General features: G+C 42.6%; 2 protein-coding genes across 2 annotated transcripts in view; both read left to right on the forward strand.

The window, feature by feature from the left end:
* LOC136052309 (zinc finger CCCH-type antiviral protein 1-like) overlaps window positions 1-9,879 on the forward strand; it is a 117,820-nt gene that overhangs the window by 44,479 nt on the left and 63,462 nt on the right. The gene's annotated exons all lie outside the window — the stretch shown is intronic.
* Window positions 144-9,879, forward strand: part of PKDREJ (polycystin family receptor for egg jelly) — a 32,138-nt gene continuing 22,402 nt past the window's right edge. The window contains exons 1-2 of the mRNA XM_065740875.1: window positions 144-152; window positions 238-6,987. Of these exons, the coding sequence (XP_065596947.1) occupies window positions 144-152; window positions 238-6,987 (6,759 nt within the window). The remainder of the gene's footprint in view (window positions 153-237; window positions 6,988-9,879) is intronic.

Raw genomic sequence — 9,879 nt, forward strand, 5'->3', positions numbered from 1 at the left:
GCAGCCCGCCCAGGAGCAGGGACCGCGCAGTCCCGGGGCGGTCTCTGGGGCGGGGCCTGTCCGACCCGAGCCGCGCGGTCCTGAGTCGCTGTGCTGCTGCTCCATGTCGGCTCTTCTTTCCCGCCCCTTTTTTAATCGCCCGCATGCCGCACGTACGGGCTGCTTCTAAAGCTGACGCGCGTCTTCTTTTTTTGGCTCACAATAGAAGAGGGTGCGGCACTACCGCTCTTCACGCAGAAACGTTTGGATCCGGAGTTTTCGGGCTGTTGGCGGTACTCAACCGGCAACCGCTGGCAGTTATCGCTGCAGGATGAGTGCTTTCCCTCGTGCTATTGTCCTGCCATGCTCGCGCTCCTTTTTCTCCTCCAGCTGCTGATCTTTTCGCAGCAAGTCCTGACAGTCTCCTGTCTGCGTATACTACCGCCACCCCTGACGGTCACATGCCTTGGACCTCGCACAAACGGCTCCCAATGGCAAAACAGAGAGGGATGGCTCCCCTGCCTGGGGAATGGCACCATGAAGCTGCATTACCAGCCAGCCCCAAGAGCACGAATGGAGGCAGAGAGGAAGGAGAGGCAGCCACCCCCCGCACCACTCTGCTTCTGGTACCTGAATTCGTCTTGGGTGAAGAATACCTCTCTCTGGTCAGGGCAAGTTACGCTCCCGACAGGCCTCTCACCAGGACGCGCTCAATGGCCCATGGCCTCCAATCTCATTACAGTGCAATGCTCATCTGCCTCATGCGCTGCACTTGAGTGCCTTTACCACAACTTGAGCATCAAGACGTTAGCAAGGTGGGCTACCCAGAATAGCCCACACACATACCATGATCGCATAAGAAGCATCACATGTCTTTTCTATTGCTCTGCTTTCCCCTTGGAACCTGAGAAACACCACGGACTTGTGGCAAAAGTGAACGCCACCCGAAGTGGACGTATATCAGTTCTCTCAAGAGTCAACAGGAGTGCTTCAAAAGCAACAGAACTGCTGACAGTGCATGAGCAGGAAGCAGCCTGCAAGTTAAACTTGGTTACAATTCAAAAACCCTCCCTTAGCACCTCTGTCATACATCAGAAAAAGGGTACAACTTTTCAGCTCTATGCTAGAGTGCTAGTAGATTGCAGCCTCAACTTCTCCTTAAGTCCTCAATGGATATTCTATGCTGTTAAGGACATGAATACTGATCCAGACTGGAATAAGCCCTTAAACATATCATCAATGCATGGTGTGAACACAGTACAGTTAACAGTTCCCAGATGGACTTTGGATTATGGAATGCATCAGGTCTACTTTACTGCTACAGTATACGTGCTTGGGACCAAAAGATACTTCAGAAAGACAGATAGAATTTTTCTTGAGATAGAGAGAACTGATCTTGTGGCAAATATTGCCGGAGGCATCTTCCGGACAGTGGGTTTTTTTGATAATTGGACTCTTGATGGCTCTGTGTCCTTTGATCCTGATTCACCGGAACGACTAAGGGGAATCACATTTACTTGGTACTGCACTAAAAAGGTGTCAGACTATGAAAACATGAGAATCAGTGCAGGAAATAAATGCCATCCAGCCCAGAGGGATTTGAAGTGGCTGACACCTTCAGGAGCTGTTCACGTGATAGCACCAGAATTCCTTCAGGGAAATGCCGTGTACTACTTTCGTTTACTCATTCAGAAGGATAGAAGACAGAGTTATGCTGACCAAAGCGTAAGTGTGCAGTCTGGCTCCTCACCTCTTCTGGATGTGGCATGCCTTGAAAACTGCGGCAGTACTGTAATTCCAACAGAGAGGTTTACATTGTCAGGCAAATGCCTCAACTGTCAAACAAGCAGCCAGACAATTTACCACTGGTCACTCTGGTTGGAAAATTCTACAGAAATCAACTTTGATTGGCTTTCCAGAACATCAACAGGCAGGTCCGGACCTTACCTTTCTATACATGCTCTGACTTTTACAAATACTGCAGATCAGTCATACATACTTGTACTAAAAGTGACTACCTGGGGCGGTAGGTCGTCGTTCTACAGACATGCATTTAAAGTAAATTCTCCACCCAGGGCTGGAAAGTGTAGTATCAGCCCACGCCGTGGAATAGCTTTTCTGACAAAATTTGTTGTCCAGTGCAGTGGATTTTCCGACAGCAACTTACCTCTGACATACAAAGTAATAGTAGCTTCTGATGTAGCTAAAACTGACAGAATTAACTCGGTGGAGGAAAACACATTTGGCACAATTCTGTACTTTGGCTATCAGCCTAGAACGCCTCCATCTTTCCTCCCAGTTGGCGTACCCTCTCAGAGGTATACTGTGACACTGCATGTTCAAGTGTGTGATTCTTTGGGGGCATTTACCCAACTGAGTTTACATGTCAGAGTACAGGACCCACTGAAAAATCGACCATTAGCTGCTGTGTTTCATGAATTGCTTGCCTCAGTGAGTGGTTTAAGTGCACCCATGACTGCTTATCTCCAGACTGGAGACTATTTTAATGCAGGTTATTTAGCTTATCTTGCAGCCTCTGTCCTAAACAACATCAAAGCTGCACCAACTCTCCAGATACCCAAGGCTCAGTTGAGGGAAAGCCTGATTAAAATAGCCTTGAATATTTCTGTTGAGAGAATGATGGAAATTAACCAAGTAGTAGCCTCTCTTTTTCAAGTCACAGAGCAACCTGAGGAAGTGAACATTCGATCGCAAGAGATTGCCATTACAAAACTGACTGAAGTAACTAGAGTGTTGAAAACACAGAGAAGTACGATCCACTGGTCTGAACAAACAGAAATTCAGACCAGCGGAATACTGAGATGCTTGTCCAACATCCTGAGTGCTGCTCTTCTGCATCATGGGCATGTCAACGCTAGTGCAGTCACAAAAGTCTTCTCCGTCATGGAAAACTTAACTGAGGTTGTTTTCCAGGGCAAAGTCCCTGGGGAGAAAGACACTATCATGGAAACAAAAAACTGGAAAATCACTTTGAGGAAGGATGAAAACTTGGATACTCTAAACGCTTTCTCTGCTACAAAAGCCTGCAAGAATTGTTTCTATCCAACACTAAAAAATGAAAACTATTCAAGACTGTCTTACAATGCTGTCATTTCCACTGCCCTGTTTGAGTTTGATGAAAATCCTTTCCCTTGGTTGGGTTATACTTCAGAAATAGCAACAACCGTCTTGGGCTTCAAAATGTCAGAGACCAAGGCTAATGGAGATCTGCTAGAGATCCTGCCTGACAAAGCAAACATTCTAATCACTAGGAAAGATACTGAGTCATCAACATTTCAATTAGCCATGGGACCTGATAAAGCACAGACTTACACAACTGGAGGATTTAGTCTTGAAGTGAACAGAGATACCAAGATCATATACATCCAGATCTTGACAAAATTAGAAGTCACTTTCCAGGTGCTAGTATTTAAAGGCAATAACGTCACTCAGAATTTTCTCATAGCCTCTTTTGATGCTTTTCACAACATGACAACAGTTACAAGCCAATCCAAGACAGTTCACGAAGACTGCAAAATCAAGACTCCTTATATCGTCTGTCTCCCAGAATCAGTGCTGAAAGTCGCAGTTGATGGAAATGTTGCCCAGAGTCAGAACATTTCAATTGTCTTGATGACACCCTACATCACAAGGTATCCAAACACCAGACTGGTGAGCATATACACTTTTAGTGATCAGTGCTTATTCCTGAGGGGAGTTCAAGATCGGTGGAGGGAAGACACGTGCAAACTTGGTTCCCTGACCAACTGGCAACAGGTACACTGTGTCTGCAACGTGAAGCAGAGTCACAGAAATCTGTCAGATGACACTGCCTCAAATACACCCACATCTGACATCAGGTTCCTGGCAGCCAAAGTCATTGTTATGCCCAACACAGTAGATCTTAGAAGAAACCTAATAGCAGAAATCCCTAAGAATCCTGTGACTTTTCTGACAGTGCTCCTCATTTATGCAACCTTCTTTTTATTGTCCCTCTGGGCCATGCATAAAGACAGGATTGAGAATGTCAGGAAAAACAGAGTTATAGTTCTGCCTGACAATGATCCCTTTGATAAAGTCAGTTTTTTGGTCACTTTGTACACTGGCAGCCGCTGGGGAGCTGGAACCACTGCAGATGTTTTTCTTCAGCTCATCGGTCAGAATGGCACAAGTGATATCCACTGCATACAGCATCCACCGCTTCCTGCTCTCTGTCAAGGAAGCACTGAATGTTTTCTCTTAACTACTAAGGAAGAACTGGGGGACATCTGTGCCTTCAGGGTCTGGCACAACAACAAAGGCCCTTCACCAGGCTGGTTCTTAAGCAGAGCCAAAGTTGAACACGTGTTGACTCAAAAGAGCTGGTTCTTTATGTGTAGGAAATGGCTTGCTGTTGACAAGGGAGATCACATACTAGAATGGACATTTTCCGTCACCGACCCCAACGCACCTCTATCCAGAAAGGACTATTTTTCTATTAATCTCGCCAATGGTATGAAAGAGAGCCATCTGTGGCTCTCTGTTTTTGCTCGGATTCTCACTGGCCCTTACACCAGGCTCCAAAGGTTATCTTTATGTTTAGTAGCATTATTATTAGACCTGACTTGTAACATTGTGTTCTTTAATGTGGACAAGAATGAAGAATCCCCAGCACACTTGAGGTACTGGCGATCATTTGTTATAGGCATTGAATGTGCTCTTATTACAATACCTGTGGAAATGATTATATTTGCCATATTTAAGTATTCCACGAAGAACCCGGAGGGATGTCCACCCCTCCTTCCTGCAAATCTTAAAAACTGGAGAAAACATCTGCAAATTCAGAAACTTTCAGAAACATCAGCACAATCTGGTAACATTAGTTCCCCTCACGAGTTCCTTGGACACAGCAATTCACAGGGCCCGACACATTACAGAAAGAGAAGCCAGGAAACTCCCCAGGATGGCAGCAACTTCCCAAGTGCAGAAAGTGGTGCAAATACCACTGGAGATGTGGAGCAAGCAGGAGAGAATTCTCCTCCAAAGCTTAAGGCCTGGCAGAGAAGACTAATGTCAAATTCCAATTTTAGAAATAGCTATGCAAAAGAAGTGGGTAACTTGCAGAAAGCAAGCAAGATGCATTTCCACAAGAGATTACCCATGGGTTTTTGTTGGCGGTGTATCAATCTCGCGTGGGTATTAGTGGTAACTATAAGTGGGGTGTCATCATTTTTAATTATAATATACGGTTTGTCTTACGGCTATCAGACTTCAATGGAGTGGCTTTTAGCATCATCAGTCTCCTTTATTCAAGACGTATTCTTGAATTCATACATAAAAATCATTTGTTTCTCAGCTTTGAGCACAGTTAATACAAAACGCTGTGAAAACATTACATGGTTTACCCACGATCATTCTAAGATTAAACTGGATGAGAAAGAATTGAACGAAGAAGAGATGAGAGAGAAGCACTTTAAACTTGCCCAGATTAGAAACACCAAGCAGTATAAACCTTTAGAAGACGGTGACATTGCAAAGATGCTGGAAGTGGCAAAAATTAAGGACAAGGCATTCATTTTCATAAAAGATGTTATCGGTCACTTTGTTGTTTTAGCAGTTGTCTTGTATTCTGCTTATTCTACTGTGAACCATGACAGTTTCCGCTACAACCAATTTATTCGGAACCAGTTCTCTCCCGGACTTTCTGCTGTGGTTAAGCTAGAAGATATTTACATGTGGGTGAATGACACCTTCTTGCCTTTGATCCACAATGATGTTCAGCCAACTTTTCTTACTGACAGCACATCCAAGATCATTGGTTTGCCTAGGATGAGGCAAATACGGGCCAAAGGTACTGAGAAAAAATGTTTCTACCCTCAAAGCTTTGTAAATAAATTTTTGATCAGTAAAAGCCACTGCCCTCACAAATACATCGAAGAGAAAGGTGACTATGCTGGCACTTGGACAAAAGTTGCCAACCATTCTTTCTCCAAAGACATCAGCAGTTACCATGGGTTTACTTACCAAGCAAGCACGACTCCCTGGACTTATTACTCATATGGAGATTTGCACACATATGGACCAGGAGGATACACGTTTTACTTTTTCCCTGAAGAAGGAGGACATAATTCAACAAAAAGGCTGGATTTGCTGCAAGAGAGCAACTGGCTTGATGAAAGGACATGGGCTGTGATGATTGAACTGGTTGCATTTAACTCTGATGTAAATCTCTTTTGCAGTATCTCAGTCATATTTGAACTTTCCTATTTAGGGATGATCAAACCAGTTTTGTCAGTACACTCTTTTGGAGTCCCCATTTTTCATCAGCAGACAAGGGGCCAACAATTGTTTTCTGTAAGCGTTGTCATCTTCCTGCTCATATACATCGTAGATGGCTTTTACAGCATGGTCCGGGGAAAAGAATACAGTAAAAATATTTCCAGCATCATCAATTTCATCTTAAAATTAGCATTCTTCATTTTTGTTCCTTTAAAGGCTACAAAGTTTAAGATGGGAGAAGATATTGTCAATTTTTTCTTACTTAATCCAAATAATTTCATTCCTTTTCATGCAGTTTCTAATTTCGACTGGTATTTAAGGAATACTTTTGGCTTTTTGTCATTTCTTGCTGTTTTGAAAACACAAAAATTTTCTCAGTTATTTTATAAGGCACATCTGGATCAAAGAGCAGTCTCGGTAGTCTTTTCTCAAATCTCCTCTATGGCCCTTGTTGTGGTGGTGTGCTTCTTTATATTCACAGCTTTTGGCTACCTTTTGTTTGGCCAACATGAATGGCATTACAGTAGTATGATTCGCTCAGCTCAGACCATATTGACCTACTGCATGTTAGCTTTCAGAAATACTGAATTTTTATCCAACCAGATGCTGGGTATCTTTTTCCTTGCCTCCCTCAAGCTGGCGATTACCTGCATTTTGATCAGTTTCTTCCAAGCTCTTATTTCTATCTACGAAGATAGGAAACACCTTGTCTGTGAAGAACCATCTGATGAAGAAAGAGTGATTGCTTTTGTACTGCAAAGGATGAAGAAGATGCTGCGTTTTCGGATCCGTAGAACAGACAAAATAAGCAACCCCCCCCATCTTTTCCACAGGGTGCAGAACTGGCAGGCTGAGAAAAAACATCAGTGACATTTGGGCCTCAGAGAAGAAAGGTCTACAAGGAGGAAATCGTTTATCTTGTAACACGAGCAACCACCTCTATATTCCAGACCACTTTTGTCAGAGTGCCCCTCTGCTCTTATCTGCTCCACAGCATAGAAATGGAATGGAATGCTGTCAGGAAGTTTCAGCCTCTACTGCCAGCACCAGTATCTGCTTTAAAATAAACATCATGGACCAACATTAAAAAAAGAAAAAGGATAAAAGACGAGGCATTACTTTCAGATCAGCTCTCATCTTTTTGCATGCCAATGGCTAATATAACTTAGTTTTGAACACTCTAAAACGTTGTCAGGTTTTTTTGACTTGTGCCTGGTCCAAAGATCAACCTTGGCAGCCTACCTTCTGAAGAATCAAGAAGAAACAAGTCTTGTTCTTGCATTACAAAGGATCAGAAAGGCGCTGTGTTTTCTGATCTGTAAAATAGCTAGTTTAGTAAATAGTTCATCAGGAAAAATGGAAGAGAATGTGCCATTCAGTCATTGGTAAACCACGAGGCCTCCTTGCGCTAGTAATTCCATAGTCTCACATAGGAATTTCTATGTATGGAGGAAAAAAAGGAACAAACTAAAAACATATAAGAATCCCATAGAGCAAACTTATTCAAAGCAGTCTTTGGAAAAAGAGTAATCTCTCGATTAGAACAGATGCCAGATTTTTTGTGATAACTTCAGGGAGACCCAGGTAACACAAGTACAACTTAACAACTTTGTCAAAGGATGTGGATAGTGCAATCTGCCTCTTCCTCTGTGCAGAAGCTGTAGCATCAGGTTCTTGGAACCTAAGATGCTTAGACAGATACGTCAATGTCCCTGATGCAGCTACCCTGTGGTCATGTCAGTGACTCTCCAATGGGATTGACCAGGACAAGAGAAAGATCAAAACCGGTTCCATTTATCTGGCTCTGGTTTCCTGCAGAACCCAGCATGTTCAAGAAGCGTTTAGATGAGGTGCTAAGGGATTTATTTGATTTAGTAGTTTAGTGGGTAGGGATGGTGATAGGAGGTTGGTTGGACTAGATGATCTTGTAGGTCCTTTCCAACCTAATGTACCTATGAACCTATGAACCTATGCAAAATCATCACTCTGACCTCCTAAAACACCAAGGCAGTATTTATTTATGCCGTGAGAGAGGGCAGCCTCACCTGTCAATTTGTTCAGAGTGACCTGTATTTCTCAGGAGACAATTACAGTAATAAAGGACCCTGTATTTCTCTGGAAATTCAGGAAACTGATGTACATCTGTCATATTTCCAGAAAAGAGGATTGTCTTATCTACCTAGTATGGTCAGCCTTTGCAACACAAGTCACACTAACTAGCTGCCCTTTCCTTCTACATCTCAGTCAGGCCATACTATGCTACAGATGGCCTCACAGAAAACCTTCACTCCTTGTCAATGCATCACATCAAAGCTGAATATGGCAGCCTGTAAGTAAAAAACAAATGTTTTTCTGTCAGTGCTACCATGGTAAAAATTGTAATTAACTGCAGAAAGGTGAGCTGATGATGGGAAACTAAATATATTTGTTCAGAAAGGTGTAAAGGGGGATGAAGTTTGTAGAAAGACATTATGTCTTTTTTAAGACCAAAGATGTAGTTAAAAAGAATCTTTTGGTCATGTGCCTTTCTTCCAGTTTTCAATCAGAGTGATTCATCAGTGTCACAGAATAGGCTGTAGGGGTTATGTAGACATAACCTGCATTTTTCCTTTTAGCCTATTCCAACTTAGGAACTTGCTGTTAATTGGGGATATTACTGTTAACACAGAACTATAATAACATTGTTTAAAAACATTATATATATTATTTCTTATTTTCAATCAATAAAGGATTACATTTAATTACACTGAAGATGAATGGGACCTATGCAGGTGGTTTATATCTCTGTATTTTTTATTCAACTAACCTGAAAAGTAAGTTTAGCCAAATCCAGTTTTGTGGATTTGAAAGGAAAGAGACCTGAGGAGGACTTTAGCTCAGGCTGCTCTGTAGTGGCCTTACTTTCTTGTACCCCGGCCTCTTCCCAGAATTTAAATCAGATGCAAATGACTGACAAAGAGAATAAAATAAAATAAAATAAAAAATAAAATAAAATAAAATAAAATAAAATAAAATAAAATAAAATAAAATAAAATATGAAGAGAGAGAAATCAAGTTACAGTTAGCACAGAATTTCAGTCAGCATGCCTGTATTTCTGTAGAGAGTAATTAACAGTGCAGGAGAATATGCTGTTGATGCAGAGAAGTCTCTAGAGACACCAGGAGGTCATTTATCACTCCCTGTGAGGTTTCCTGTATGTTAAGGAACTGTATTTTATTGGCTGGGTAGGTGACCCTGATTTGTTTCTGCTAGTCCTTGTGTTGGGCTCAGAGCCTTAGGAGGTGGTACTCTCTGATCAGCCCAGCCCCAGGCTCACAGAGATCATGACACCAGGCCACCACACTGCATCCAAAGAAGGAACGAGGCAGTCTCCTGAGAATGCAGTTTGCGATTACTTAGGCAGTTCATTCCTTCTAGAAATTTGGTGACAGTAACATTCATTTTAGCAGCTGCAATTAGTTTCAAGCGACCTTTTCTCTTCCAAAGCCCTCTGTGCATGCAAGGGACAGCCTTTCACATCACAGAATTGTAGTTGTTGGAAGGGAACTCTAGAGATCATGGAGTCCAATCCCCCTGCAAAGCAGGCTGCACAGGTACGTGTCCAGGCGGGTTTTGAATATCTGTAGAGAAGGAGAATCTAT

Source organism: Cyrtonyx montezumae, unplaced genomic scaffold (genome assembly GCF_038088225.1).
Source record: "Cyrtonyx montezumae isolate F1298 unplaced genomic scaffold, pur_monq_1.0 scaffold_3, whole genome shotgun sequence".
NCBI classification, from domain to species: Eukaryota; Metazoa; Chordata; class Aves; order Galliformes; family Odontophoridae; genus Cyrtonyx; species Cyrtonyx montezumae.